At 42.3% G+C, this 15,394-nt stretch overlaps 1 protein-coding gene across 1 annotated transcript in view; it reads left to right on the top strand.

Annotated features, from left to right (window-relative positions):
• Positions 1-7,194: 7,194 nt before the first annotated feature.
• LOC132835874 (adhesion G protein-coupled receptor E3-like) overlaps positions 7,195-15,394 on the top strand; it is a 72,483-nt gene continuing 64,283 nt past the window's right edge. Inside the window, exon 1 of the mRNA XM_060854972.1 lies at positions 7,195-7,329. Coding sequence (XP_060710955.1) covers positions 7,195-7,329 — 135 coding nt within the window. The remainder of the gene's footprint in view (positions 7,330-15,394) is intronic.

Genomic DNA, 15,394 nt, shown 5'->3' with positions numbered 1-15,394 from the left:
GTTGGTGTTTACCATCTGTGAGCTCAAATTGTTCTAATCACATTTATCCATTTTTTTACTGATGTCTTTTCAACCCCATTCCCTTCAGCTACTTATCGAACTGAATCTTGAAGACTGTTGCAGTGTCCACCTCAAGTACACATCTTGTTAGTGAATCCCAGTCACACAAACTGAAGGGGGTTTTCCTGCACATTGACTTAAATATGAAAGGATAGTGATGCTGTACTCACCAAATAATCCAGAGGCCCAGGCTGATGTTAGAACATAGAACATAGAAGGATACAGCGCAGTACAGGCCCTTCGGCCCTCGATGTTGCGCCGACCGAATCCTACCTAACCTATACTAGCCCAATAACTTCCAAATGCCTATCCAGTGCCCGCTTAAATGACCATAAAGAAGGAGAGTTCACCACTGATACGGGCAGGGCATTCCATGAACTCACAACCCGCTGTGTGAAGAATCTACCCCTAACATCTGTCCTATACCTACCACCCCTTAATTTAAAGCTATGTCCCCTAGTAACACCTGACTCCATTAGCGGTAAAAGGTTCTTAGTATCTACCCTATCTAAACCCCTAATCATCTTATACACTTCTATCAGATCTCCCTAAACCTTCTCTTCTCCAATGAGAACAGCCCCAAGTGCCTCAGCCTTTCCTCATAAGATTTTCCTACCATTCCAGGCAACATCCTGGTAAACCTCCTCTGCACTCGTTCTAAAGCTTCCACATCCTTCCTATAGTATGGTGACCAAAACTGCACACAATACTCCAGATGAGGCCGCACCAGAGTCTTATACAACTGCAACATGACCTCAGGACTCCGGAACTCAATTCCTCTGCCAATAAAGCCCAGTACACCATATGCCTTCCTCACAGCACTATTTACCTGGGTGGCAACTTTCAGAGATCTGTGTACATGGACACCAAGATCCCTCTGCTCATCCACACTGCCAAGTAGCCTACCATTAGCCCAGTAATCCATCATCTTGTTATTCCTACCAAAGTGAACGACTTCGCACTTAGCTACATTGAATTCCATTTGCCACATTTCCGCCCAGCTCTGCAACTTATCTATATCCGCTGTAACCTACCACTTCCTTCCTCACTATCCACAACTCCACCGACTTTTGTGTCATCCGCAAACTTGCTTACCCAGCTTTCAAGTCCTTCCTCTAGATCATTTATAAAGATAACAAAAAGCAATGGTCCCAAAACAGATCCTTGTGGTACACCGCTAGTAACTGCGCTCCAAGATGAACATAATCCATCAACTACTACCCTCTGTCTCCTTCCAGCCAGCCAATTCCTAATCCAAACCTCTAATGTATCCTCAATGCCATACCTCCGAAGTTTTAGCATTAGCCTACCATGGGGAACCTTATCGAACGCCTTACTAAAATCCATATACACAACATCTACTGCTTTACCCTCATCCACTTCCTTGGTCACCTTCTCAAAGAACTCAATAAGGTTTGTGAGGCACGACCTGCCCTTCACAAAACCATGCTGGCTATCCCTGATCACGTTATTCCTACCCAGATGTTCATAAATCTTATCCCTTACCATTCTCTCTAAGACTTTGCCCACCACTGAAGTCAGACTCACTGGCCTATAGTTGCTAGGGCTATCCCTACTCCCTTTCTTGAACAATGGGACACATTCGCTATCCTCCAGTCCTCTGGTACTATTCCTGTTGACAACGACGACATAAAAATCCAGGCCAATGGCTCTGCTATCTCCTCCCTAGCTTCCCATAGGATCCTGGGGTAAATGCCATCAGGCCCAGGAGACTTATCTATATTCATCCTTTCCAATATTCCCAAAACCTCTTCCCTGCATATTTCCAGGGCATCCATTCTAATTATTTGTGATTCCATATTCACATCAGCAACAGTGTCCTGTTCCTGAGTGAATACTGAGGAAAAGTACTGATTTAATGTCTCTCCAATCTCCTCCGCCTCCACACACAACTTCCCACTACTATCCTTGACTGGACCGATACCTACCCTAGTCATCCTTTTATTCTTGACATATCTATAGAAAGCCTTTGGGTTTTCCCTAATCCTACCAGCTAAAGACTTTTCATGTCCCTTCTCGCTTCTCTTAGCTCCCTCTTTAGCTCCTTCCTGGCTACCTTATAACACTCAATCGCCCTACTGAACCTTCACGCCTCATCTTTACATATGCCGCCTTCTTCCCTTTCACAAGGGACTCCAATTCCTTACTAAACCACGGCTGCCTCACAAGGCCCTTTACACCATGCCTGACTGGTACATACCTATCGAGGACACGCAGTAGCTGCTCCTTGAACACTCCCACATCTCATTAGTGTTCTTCCCTTGAAGCCTGTTTTTCCAATCCACACATCCTAAGTCATGCCTCACTGCATCATAATTTCCCTGCCCCAGCTATAGCTCTTGCCCTGCGGCACACGATTATCCCTCTCCATCACTAAAGTAAAAGTCACCGAATTGTGGTCACTGTCCCCGAAGTGCTCACCTACCTCCAAGTCTAACACTGGCCTGGTTCATTACCTAGAACCAAATCCAATATAGCCTCCCCTCTTGTTGGCCTGGGGATACAGGTTCAAATACCATGAAACCTGGTGGAATTTAAATTCAACTCATAAATCTGGAGTTAAAAGCTCAAGTATAATTGTGAATATCCATCTGATTTACGACTGTCCTTATCCAATGTGGCCTCCACGTGACTCCAGACACATAGCAATGTAGTCAATGTTTAACAGCCCTCAGAAGTGGCTGAAAGAGCCATTCAGTTCAAGGCTAATTAGGGATGGGTGACAATGTAGGAGCTGACATCCCATGAAATAATAAAGGAAAGAAAAGCCTCTGCTAAAAAACCGTACCATGCTGTCTGATCTGTTGTCACACTTTCATAATTTTAAACATTTCTATCACATGAATGCAGGAACAGGAGGAGGCCATTTAGCCAATTGTGCCCATTCTAACATTCAAAGGCAGCATAGTTTCATAATCATAAAAATAAAATATTTTAGTGACATTCATAACATGAAATAGCTGCTTTGTGACAGGGAAAAAAGACCAAAGAAAAGAAACAGGAGGCTGAGGGGTTCAAAGCACGTAGACCTGTTGGAGATGACAGGACAATGATCCTGTATTTCATTATTATTCATTCATGGGATGTGGGCATCACCGGCTACACTAGGATTTGTTGTCCATTTCTAACTGCCCTGGAGAAGGTTGGGCTGAAGTACCTTTGTGAATTGCTGCAGTCTGTGAATTGGGTAAATTTTGGAATTCTTACCTAGCAACAGTGAATGAATGACAATATTGTCCCAAGTCAGAATGGTGAGCAACCCAGTAACTTATTTTTACGCAGGCAGTGAAAGAAACACAAACTATAAACATAAGCGTGTGATTCATGATATAACTGGAGTCTATGAAGTTATCTTACAAGCAATGTCACAAGAAATTGTAAAAATATAGTCAAGATCCTTTCATTGGTTGGATACTGCTTCTCAGAGTGATCTGAGAGTTTCTCCCTCAGTGACATACCTGTATTGATGGGAATACATATCTTTATTGTGGACTATGTTGAAAACACCAGGAGATGGAGCACTATTGAGAGGAGTATCTGGCAGTTGGGGATTACCCAGCAAACCTTGCTGCATTGGGTTTCTGTGTTGAACACCAGGGGAAGGGCAGAGAGAGACTAACAACACAGCGGGCACTTGGTAAAGGAACAGCAGCCGCATGCAAATCAAAAAGCTCCCTCACTCCTCCTGTCCTGCACAAATTTAGGAATCATTTTTATACAGTTTCATGATTCAATATTTGGGCTATTTTTGCCAATCCTAATAAAAGGAATAAAATGGAACCTTTATTCAGAGCCCTATTTCTAAGTGGATTTCCATCCAACTCAAAGCCTGGTACCAAGAATTTGCCATTGATTTGCTGCTATCACAGATTTTGTTCCATTCAAAAGAATCATCATTTCATCAAACTTTATCCTTTGTATCAGTGACCATGGATCAGCAAGACTGCTCTTTCCCTTTTTGTTTCTTTGTTAATACTATTACTGCAGAGTTTTTAGTCGCTTTGAATCATGTGAATTTATTTGTCGGAGATTAATCAGATATAGTTTTAATAACACTTTATAATGTTGTGGTTAACTAGTTTTACAATGCTTTAGTATTAAAGTTTGTTTGTAATACATGGATTATTTTTAAGTTCATTCAGGAAGGGTAGTGAAGGTGCCTTCTACTCTAACTTGTCAAATACAAGGGAATCAATTGGCCAGATAGGTGATTGCAGTAACACATTTATACAAATGATATGACTGATGGAATAGTGGGTCTTGATTATCAGGACATTCCTCACTTCACGGCTGTAAAGTTTCACCTGACTAACTTCACCGCTGACTGACACGAGGTGTTTTAGATATTCCACAACAGACTCGGGATCTTGTGGTGCAGTGGTATTGTCTCCCAGGTCTGAGCCAGAAGACCTGGGTTCAAGTTGAACCTGCTCCAGAGATGAGTCATTACACGTTAGTGTGAAAATGCCCAATCCTGTTGATCTCAAAAGCTAAGCAGACTCAAGCCTGGCCAGTACTTGGATGGGAAGGTGCCTAAAAATACTAGATGCAGGACACTGATGTTCTTGTGACACAGTGGTAATGTCCCTACCTCTAACCAGAAGGCCTGTGTTCAAGTCCCTTCAACTCCAAAGCTATGTAGGAATCTTTATGAATAGAGGGATTCAAAAATATCTACTCTACAACAAAGGGAACGTTATTGATGAAGTAGCAGAAAATGGGCATCGCTGCTATCCTGAGCACCTCCTGGGACTCGGATGATTGGCTGTGGGATTCCTGATCCAATAACTGATCTCCCAGACCAAAAACCTTGGATGCACCAAACCAGAGCTCAGCCAACATTCAGTCTTCCATTGAGTAGCTATCACAGTGACTACAAGGCTAATTATCAGCGTGACATAACTGATTAAGGCCTGTATACCGAGGATGTGGAGATATGTTCAAGTTTGAAGATTCCATTTATGGTGTTGCCCAATCCCACAACTACAAGAGATATGTCATTAGTTCATCACTAGTTGGATAAGGTTCAGAATCCCTCAGCCTGTGGATATGGATTTCACCATTGATGCTAGTTACACTGGCCCTCATTCCAGTACCTGTCCTCATTAAGACATACAAAGAGCACTGAGGCTCCAGTTGGGGTTAATCCGGCAAATCTAAAAGTAACCATGTCTCAGCTGGTATTAGGGAATATTCTAGCAACTTCTTGTGTAGATGCACTCTGAACTAGCTGGATTGAACGGAAGGATAAATTGCTTCGGGACAGTCAACATAGTTTTGTCAAGGGTAGGTCGTGCCTCACAAACCTCATTGCAAAGGTGACCAAACAGATGGATGAGGGGAAAGCGGTCGATGTAGTGTATATGGATTTCAGTAAGGTATTTGAAAGGCTTCCCCGCTGTAGACTATTGCACACAATACGAAGACAATGGATTTGAGGCTGTTTTCATTAGAGAGAAGAAGATAGAAAGGCGACTTAATTGAGACATATAAGATAATCAGAGGGTTAGATATGGTGGAAATGAGAGCCTTTTTCCTCAAATAGTGGAGGCATTGTTTGCACTGCCTGCAACAATAGCCGACTCGCCAGCTTTAAGGGCATTTAAATGGTCATTGAAAAAACATATGGATGAAAATGGAATAGTGCAGGATAGATGGAGTTCAGATTGGTTCCACAGGTCGGCACAACATCGAGGGCCTATACTGTGATATCGTGATCTATGTTCTATATTTATCCTAATTCTAAAAGGGCATTTAATTCTAAATAATTGACAAAAAAGACTGAGCCTGAAGGCTGTATGTCTCCTTGTGAGGAGTATTTGTAATGAGTTGGATCAATTAACTGCGCAAATGGTTGTTAATGGGTATGTTGTAATTGGTGATCACAGAAACCTGGCTCCATGGTGACCAAGAGGATGGGAACTCAATATCCAGGCCATTCAATTTTCAGGATAGATAGATGGAAAGGAAAGGGAGATTAACACAATGGTCAGGAAGGAGGTTAGCCTGGATATTGTGTAATCTGTATCAGTGGAACTACGGAACACCAAAGGGGAATCAATGTTAACGGGAGCTGTGTACAGATTACTAAACTGTAGTTGTAAGGTTGGGGATTGTCCCAAACAGGAATATAGAGATGTAGTAAGGGTTATTATGGGTGACTTCAGTGCATGTGCTGATTGGTGAACCAAACTGATAGCAATACAATGGAGGAGGATTTCCTGGAATGTATGAGGGATGGTTTCCTCTACCAATTTATAGCAGAGAAAGTGAGGACTGCAGATGCTGGAGATCAGAGTCGAGAATGTGATGCTGGAAAAGCCCAGCAGATCAGATAGCATCCGAGGAGCAGGAGAATTGATGTTTCGGTTCTTCCTGACGAAGGGCTTATGCCCAAAACGTTGGTTCTCCTGCATTCCTGATGATGGGCTTATGTCTGATTCTCCTGCTCCTCAATGCTGCCTGACCTGCTGTGCTTTTCCAGTGCCACACTCTCAACACAACCAATTTATGTCAAGGAACCAACTAGACAACAGGCTGTCCTAGACTGGGAATTGTGCAATGAGAGAGGATTAATTAGCGAGCTCTTTTGGGGAAGAGTGACCATAATATGGTCGAATTCTTCAGGAAGAAAGTGACACAGTTGAATCTGAGACTAGGGTCCTGAGAATACAGACAGCTAACTTTGATGGTATGAGGCATGCATTGGCTAGGATAAGCTGACCAAGGATACTTAAGGTTTTGATGGTGGATTGGCAAAGGCAGACATTGAAAGAACACGTGGGTGAACTTCAACAACTGTACATCCCTGTCTGGTGTAAGGGTTAAACAGGGAAGATGGTCCAACCATGGTTAGCAAGGGAAATCAGGGATAGTGTTAAAGTCAAAGAGCAGGCACATAAATTACCCAGAAAAGCCCCCTGAGTACAGGGAGAAAATTAAAATTCAGCAGAGGAGACCAAAGGATTTAATTAGGAAAGGGAAAATAGATTACTTGTGGGAAACATAAAAACTGACTGCAAAAGCTTCTATAGCTATGTGAAGTGAAAACAACTGGTGAAGACAGGTTCCTGGTAATCAGAGTCAGGTAAATTCACGAAGGACAGTAAAGCGATGGCCGACCAGTTGACCAAATACTTTGGGTCTGTCTTCACTCAGGAGGGCACAAATAACTTTCATGAAATGCTCAAGGACACAAAGCCAAGCATGAAGGAGGAACTAAAGGCAATCCTTATTAGTCAGGAAATGGTATTGGGGAAATTGATTGGAGGAAAACCCCAGTGGTCCCCAGGACTCAATGACCTGCATCCCAGAGTATTTAAGGAAGTGGCCCTAGAAATAATGGATGCATTGGTGATCATTTTCCAGCATTCTATAGACTCTGGAAGAGTTCTAATGGACTGGAGATGTGGAGCAGGTGGGACTTGAACCTGGGCTGCTGGTCTAGGCACCACCATCCCCTTTAAAATTCAAGACCATTGCTGGCAGAGTATCAGGTCTGTTGACAACCTGTTTCACTGGTAGGCAAGTTGTAGGGGATCAAGACCGGCTGGGAGGCTAGAGTCACTGTGGTCCATGACTAACTTCTCTTCATGATGATGGAGGTCAGAGCCACTGGGCAGTAGTTGTTGAGCCACGTTGCATGTATTCCCCTTGGTACTGGGATAATGGTAGATGCGACAGTCAAGAAGATACCTACAATGCCTTTGCTTCCTCAGGAGGCTTAGGAAATTTGGCATGTCCGTAAGAACCCTCACCAACTTTCACAGATGCACTGTAGAAAGCATCTGTCCAGATCCATCATGGCTTGGTGCAGCAACTGCTCTGATCTGGACCATTAGAAACTACAGAGAGTTGTGTACACAGCCTAGACCATCACGAGGGCCAGCCTCCCATCAATGGACTCCATCTACACTTCTTGTTGCCACAAAAAGGCTGCCAACATTATAAAAGACCCCTCCCACCCTGGAAACACTCTTCCTACCTCTTCTGTCAGGGAGAAGATACAGAAGCTTAAACTCACACAGCAACAGGTTCAAGAACAGCTTCTTCCCTGCTGAATGGGCCTCTCTAATTTCCAAGCTAACATTGATCTTGCTTTTGCACACCTGTACAACTGTAACCTTGTGTGTCTCGCCCTGTCTAAGCACCTTGTGATCTGTGTGTCCTTGTACGGTGTGATCTGCCTGAATTGCTCACAAGACAAAAGTTTTCACTGTACTAAGGGACATGTGGCAACAATAAATAAAACCAAATCAAACTACTTCTGCACAGAGGGTGGTAAGTTCAGCAGAACATTGAGGGCCGAAGAGCCTGTACTGTATTGTACAGTTCTATGTTCTATGTTAAAAAAGCCTCACTGGCTTCCTGCAAAACTAGATTCATACATTGCGGAAAGCCAGCTTCTCTATTGTGATAAGAAAGTCATGTTTTAAAAGAAAACCTTGTTTTGTTATTGAGAACGATAGTTCAGTTTCTAACTTCAACCCATGATTTTGTCCAAATGTTCACTGTGTAAAATTTTGACCAAAAGTGAAATTTTAAAAAAATCCAGCTTTTTACCAACTGATTTGCTGTCTATGAGAATTCTTCAATGTGGCTAGGTGTCTAACCTGATACCACTTTCAAATGAACACAACGAAAAGGAGGAATTCGTATCAAAAAGATGTTTTTGGCACATTTTGTTGAGACTACAGCTGCTTTGACAGTGAAACGTGGGCCACAACTGACTCTTGCTTGCAAACTAATAGTTTAATGGGTGATACAATCCCCTGAGTCCTAAGAATCAAAGCACCTCTCTCTTCGAGGTTGATCATGGAAATTCCTCAATGGCCTTCATCTTTGCATTCCGTGGGGTCAAGCTTCCATGACCGATGTTCTGTCCCAAGAACATCACCTCTGCTTTGGTGAATTCCATTTTATTTAAATTTATCACCAGTTTTGCTTCTTGTAGTCGTTCAAACAGCTCTGGCGAGTTTACCATGTGATCTTTCCAGGACGTACTAAAGATCACTACATCGTCCAAATAGACTACACAGTTTGTTAACCCAGCCACAACTCTTGTTCCTGAATCTTTGGAATGTGGCGGATACGTTCTTCATTCCAAAGGGCATCACTTTAAACTGACATGGCACATTTGGGGTTACATACACAGAAATTTCTTTCACTGACTCTGATAAAGCTACCTGCCAGTAACCACACATTGCATCCAACTTTGTGGTGTAACTGGCTTGTCTGACTTTCTCGATACAATTTAGGAATTGGATATGAGTCGAATATTGTAACAGCACTGACCTTCCAATAATCCACACGGAATCGTTGAGTCCTGTCCAGTTTGGGAACTAGGACGATCAGCAAACTCCACTCACTCTGGCTTGGCTCGATGATGTCCTCATCGAGCATGGCCTCCACCTCCTTCTAGACTTGTCTGGCTTTGAAATGATTAAGCTGATAGGGTGTTGTTTTATCAGAACAGTATTCCCCTGTCTTCTTCATGTACAATAGCATTGGTTCTCCCCATCTGATTCTTACATATGTGTTTATACAGAAGTAACAAATCTCTCAACTGAATTCTGTGCTCCTGAGACAGATAGCTTACTAATCTATCCCGTTCCTCAATGACTTCTTCATTTTTAAATCTATTTTGAGGCACATCAACATCCACATCATCTGGATTTGATTCCTCACTTTGCGGGTCAGTATTTAATAACTGTTTCTCCAGTTCTTTCTTCCTATCTGGCATTTTTACTAAATAGATCACCTGACTCAAGTTTTTCTCAATTTGATAGGAACCACTAAACCTGGCTTTGAAGGAATCTCCTATCACTGGAAACAGTACTAACATATCACCCCTTGGGAAAATGTCTGAGTCTCAGAGTTTTTACTGAATCTCTCTGGGTAGCCCATACTGTGTGAAGAAAGCTACTAACTCCTTTACTACCCTTTTTGCCTTGATACTCCAGAATGGAATTGCCTCCGGAAATCTGATAGACACATCCATTATGGTTAACAAGTACTGGTTCCCACTTTTAGTTTTCGGGAAGGGACTGACACAATCAATTATAACCCAGATGAAATGATCTTCAAATTTGGGAATTGGCAACAAAGGGGCTGGTTTTATTACGGCCTGTGGCTTACCTACCATTTGGCTTGTAGGACATGCACGACAAAAGTTAACCATATCCTTGTGCATTCCAGGCCAATAAAAATGTTTTTATACCTTAGCCTGAGTGTTTTGTACCCCCGGGTGACCTCCTACAGGCAGTTCATGTGCTACCCATAACACCTCCTGTCTGTATGCTACCGGCAACACAATCTGGTGCGCTTTGGTCTATTTCTCCTCTGCACTGACTTGCCATGGTCTCCATTTCCATCTTAGGATTCTATCTTTTGGATAATAACCCTCTGGAATATTCTCTGCCTCTTCCATCGTCTTGTCTTGCTGTTGCAAGTCTCTTAGTCTTTCAGGACTGAGCACTTCTATCTGACCCTCTGCGTATTCAGGTTTTTCCTGCACCATTACATCAAACAGTGTATCCGCTAACTGAACCTCAACTCCTTCATCTTCCTCTTTACTTTTCGCTTTGTGCTGTGACTTATGACAGTGGGATCTGGTTACCACACAGTCTGGCAAAATACCAGGATATTTCTGTTTTAACCCCTCACTTTCTTGGTATTCCTTGGGCTTCTCCACAACAAAGGGTGTCACTCCCAACTTGGATCCTGCCAAATCATTCCCAAGAATAAACTGAATTCCTGGAACTGGCAGTCTGTCAATCATTCCTGCTGTAACTTCCCCAGTCTTGAGTTGGCACTCCAAACTGATCTTACATAGAGGAATGCTAAATTTCTGTCCATCTATCCCACAAATTATCCCACAGATAAGAAAGCGTGCATACTCGCTCATCCCTTACTATCAGCAACTGTTAGATCCTGTATCTCTCAAAATTATAATTTCTTGTCCTACTTACCCTGTTCTTTCTGAGTAAACTTTACCCACAGAGGTGAATTCTTTGTAGAGATCAGGTAATAACTCCATACCCAGCCCCTGCCTAGGCTGTGCACTCTCCTGCAGTTCCTTGGTTCTTCTTGTGGTCTCCCTTACTACCTTCACTAATACCACTGGCTTAGCTTCTTTTCCCACAGCACCTTTCTTTAATGACCAGCACTGTGACTGTATGTGTCCCACTTTATCTCAGTGGAAAGTCCTGAGGCTTTTCACCTCCTTTCCACCCTCTTGGGCTTCTTTTTTTATTTTATCATAAGTTCTTATCAGTGTGCTATACTCTTGGTTTCGTAGTGTAGGATCTCACCTTCTCCCAACTTCTGTCCCTCACAGGACGAAATTCTGTCTGGAAGCTTGTCTTATGCACCAACATGTACTCATCTGCTAACTCTGCTGCCCTTCATACTTCCTGAACTTTCTGTTCTTCCACGTGAATTCTTACCATCTCTGGAAGTGAGTTTTTAAACTCCTCCAGCAGAATAATCTCTCTTAAAGCCTCAAAGGTCTTATCTCTTTTCAAAGCATCGATCAAACTGACTATGTTTAATTCTTTTGAACTCAACATACGTCTGAGCTGGTTCCTTCTTTGCATTTCTGAACCGCTGTCAAAATGCTTCTGGTACCAATTCATTACCTCATAAATTACCTATTTAACCTCTTCATAATCTCTTCACCCCTCATATGACAACGCGGCAAATACCTCACTAGCTCTGCCCACCAGTTTAGTCTGAACTAGCATTACCCATAAATCCTCAGATCTATTTGCCTCGCGAGTTTTTGAAATGAAATAAAGAAGGCTTCAACATCATTCTCATCAAAATGTGGCAGAGTTTTGACATATTTGTATATATCACTACCTTCTCTTTTAATGTCCATCCTGTTAACTTGACTTTTCTGACTATGTCACAACTTCTCAAGTTCAAATTCTCTCTGTCTTTGTCTCTCTCTTTCCTCTCTCACACTTTCTCTCTCCCTTTCTTCTCTTGCTTTTGGTTCAGCAAAGAACCTTGTCTCTATTTTTTCCTCTCCCTCTTTTTCCTCTCTCTCTCTCTCTTCTCTCTCTCTTTGTTTATCATTTAACTCCATTTTCCTCAATTGTAATTCAGGTTTTTCGACCTCTTCTGCAGTTGTCTGTTTCTCTGACACACCTTAGTGTAATTCCTTTACAATTTCAGCTTTACTTTTTTGCCTTGGTTAAACCCAAATCTAACTGATTTGCGAATTCTAAAAGTATGGACTTTTTCTTTCCTTCTAAACTTTCTTGGCAAATTTGAGAATCATCTTCAACTCCCAGAACCTCGTTAGCAATTTTAAGAGCCATTTCTCTCACTTTCAACCTAATCAACCACAAGTCATCAAAATGAAACAAATTGACTCATCTACGATTTATTTAAAGATCTAGATCATTAACCTGCAAGTGTTTAAATCTCGTGGGTTTTTTTGTACCCCCCCAAATCTATTTAAATCTGTTCAAACCAGTTCAAATCCCAATTCCAAGACCCAAACTGTTCAAATTGTGGACCAAAGCCCCCCAACACATTCAAATCCTAGCGATGAGCCCCCAACTTGTTATGACACGGGGTAAACCCTCCTGATTACTTTAAACCAGCAACACAGCAACGGGATTTATCTTGTGCAGGAATCTGTGAAAATTTGAGAAGCCAAGAACTACTTAGAGTAAAAGTGACAACTTTATTTCTTAAAGTATAACAGAGAATAATTAACTAACAACTATTTACAACTCCTTCCTCTAACCTACCTTTTACCTCCCCCTTCCACAACACTAGTCTGATAAACCCCCGATTAAGATTTACTGAAAAAATTCAAATTTCAAAACCAGCCAGATTTCGAAACTTCTTTTTTTCTTCTTCTTAGGGATTTCTGCTTCACATGTTATTGATTGATAAAGGTACCTTTAACAGAGCTATTCTCTGGGCAGTCTCTGCATGCTGTTCTCCTCTCAACTGTTCAATTTTCCCTGGTCTTATACCTTCAAAGCATCGGATTGTATCATTGGCTTTTAGAATTATCATTGTACTAAATTCAATCATGACTGGAATTTAATATTTTTTGGGGTATAATTCTTTTGTCTCCAGGCAACCAGCCACCCTAACTGCTGGACCACATGCCACATTATATCTTGTTGAGAAACTTGGTGCTGTCAGATAGTCCTGCTAGCTTTTAACTTTCATAAAGGTACAGTGCACCCACATCTTCATAACAGTTATAAACCAGGCTGCCTGGGGCTTGATGTCTGTTTGGCAGCAAGTGGTAAAACCTGAAACCACATTAACTGGGGTACAGTGAGAAGTTACAGTCCAACAAGTTCACAACTAAGTCACTGAACTGCACCAGATGTCAACTCTGTCTCCTAGACTCTCCCCCACTCCTTTGAAAGGGAAGAGACAAACAGTGAGTTACACAAAGCAAGTTCTTGGGTTGATGCTTGTTTTTAATACAAACAAAAATTTCTCCAAAGTGGTTCGAAGTGTTGGCTGTGCCTCAGTGATACTCACCATTGTTTCTGAGTCAGAAAGTCAGATTTTAAACCCAGCCTTCTGAGACGAGTGCACTGAAAGCTAAGCTGATGTTTCCCAGTGCAGTACTGTGGGAGTGCTGCATTGTCTGAGGTGTCACTGTTTGGGTGAATTTTGAAACCAAACCTCACGTGCACTCTCAGGTGAGTGTAAGTAAATCTGTGTCCACTGTTCAAAGAAGAGAAGGAATGTCTTCCCCAGTGACCAATATTTATTCCTCAACTTAATGGTAAGGGAGTGTTGATGAACAAAGAGACCTTGGAGTGTGGGTTCATGGTTCTTTGAAAGTAGAGCCTCAACGTAGATAGGATGGTGAAGAAGGCATCAGGTACACTTGCCTTTTCTGGTCAGTGCATTGAGTATAGGATGTAATGTTATTGCTGTACAGGACATTGGTCCAGCCAGTTTTGGAATATTGTGTTCAATTCTGGTCTCGCTGCTTTATGAAAGATTTTGTGAAACTTGAAATGGTGCAGAAAAGAAAATGTTGCCAGGGTTGGAGGGTTTGAGCTATAGGGAGAGGCTGTATAGTCTGGGGTTATTTTCCCTGGAGCATCAGGGGCTAGGGGGTGACCTTATAGAGATTTATAAAATCATGAGGGGCGTGGATTGGGTGAATAGCCAAGGTGTTTTCCCCAGAAAGTCCAGAAACTAGAGGTCTGGGTGGGTTACTCTTCGGAGAGTCAGTGTGGCCTTGTTGGGCCAAGATGGCCTGTTTCCACACTTCGAAGAAAAGCTATTGATAGATTCAGTAAAGAAAACAATGCTGTAAATCTGCAACAGGAACTTAGAAAGGATAATGTTGTGGAAATACTTTACATCAGAACTGTATATCAAGCAATTACATCAGGTATATTGGTCAATAGGTATTCATGACTTACCCACTCATATTAATGACTTACCCAGAAAGTTAGCCCAACACATTCTGCTGAAGTGCTTTTGTCCTTTTCAATGTCTCAGCTTGTGATTTTCTCGCATGTGTTCCACCTTCTCTGAGAGACTGCCATGCTGTATATTTATTCACTCATGACTTACTGAGAGTCCTGGTCAAAATGAAACTTCTTTGCTTGGATTTTATTTCTGCACTCATTTGCATTTTGCTGCAGAAATGGAGAACTCAGCTAGGAAAGGGGAAGATGTTTGCGAACCAGGGAATCCATGGTGTTTTTCATGTACTAGATCACTCAGTGGGCAGTGGATGGTCAGGACTAGAGTTAGAATGTGTAGTTTAAGAAGCTCATTGAACTTGGATATCGATGTTCAGTGGAAAAAGAGTAGGGAGCGCCATGACAGTTAAGAATGGAGACCAACATTGTGATTTTCAGTTCGGAAATCCAAGTCTCACTTATAATGTAGCCCAAATACACAACAACAATGAGGATCGTGTATCCAATGCAGCGTTTAAAAATGGACTGTGGTGGTGCAGAAGGTAGCTAACCATCATCCCAAAGGCAGCTAGAGATGGAGATTGAAAGCTCAGTGGTGCTCGCATCCCATGAACCAATTTTGCAAAAGCCATTTGATAAAGTGACACGTGTTCGACTTGTTAGCAAAGTGCAAGTCCATGGGATTGCTGGGGCAATGGCACCTTGAGTATGGGCCTAGCCAAGGCACAGGAAGAGATAGAGAGCAGTGGTGAACCATTGTTTTACAGACTGAAGGGAAATACACAGTGGTGTTTGTTGTAAAATGGGTCCTCACCACTGCTCATCGAGGTGTGCAATGTATGTTTGCAGCCACCAGCTCCACTCCCACTTGAGCTTATTTGGTC

This window comes from Hemiscyllium ocellatum, chromosome 45 (assembly GCF_020745735.1).
Source record: "Hemiscyllium ocellatum isolate sHemOce1 chromosome 45, sHemOce1.pat.X.cur, whole genome shotgun sequence".
Classification (NCBI taxonomy): Eukaryota; Metazoa; Chordata; class Chondrichthyes; order Orectolobiformes; family Hemiscylliidae; genus Hemiscyllium; species Hemiscyllium ocellatum.
This window is presented reverse-complemented; position numbering and strand designations above follow the sequence as displayed.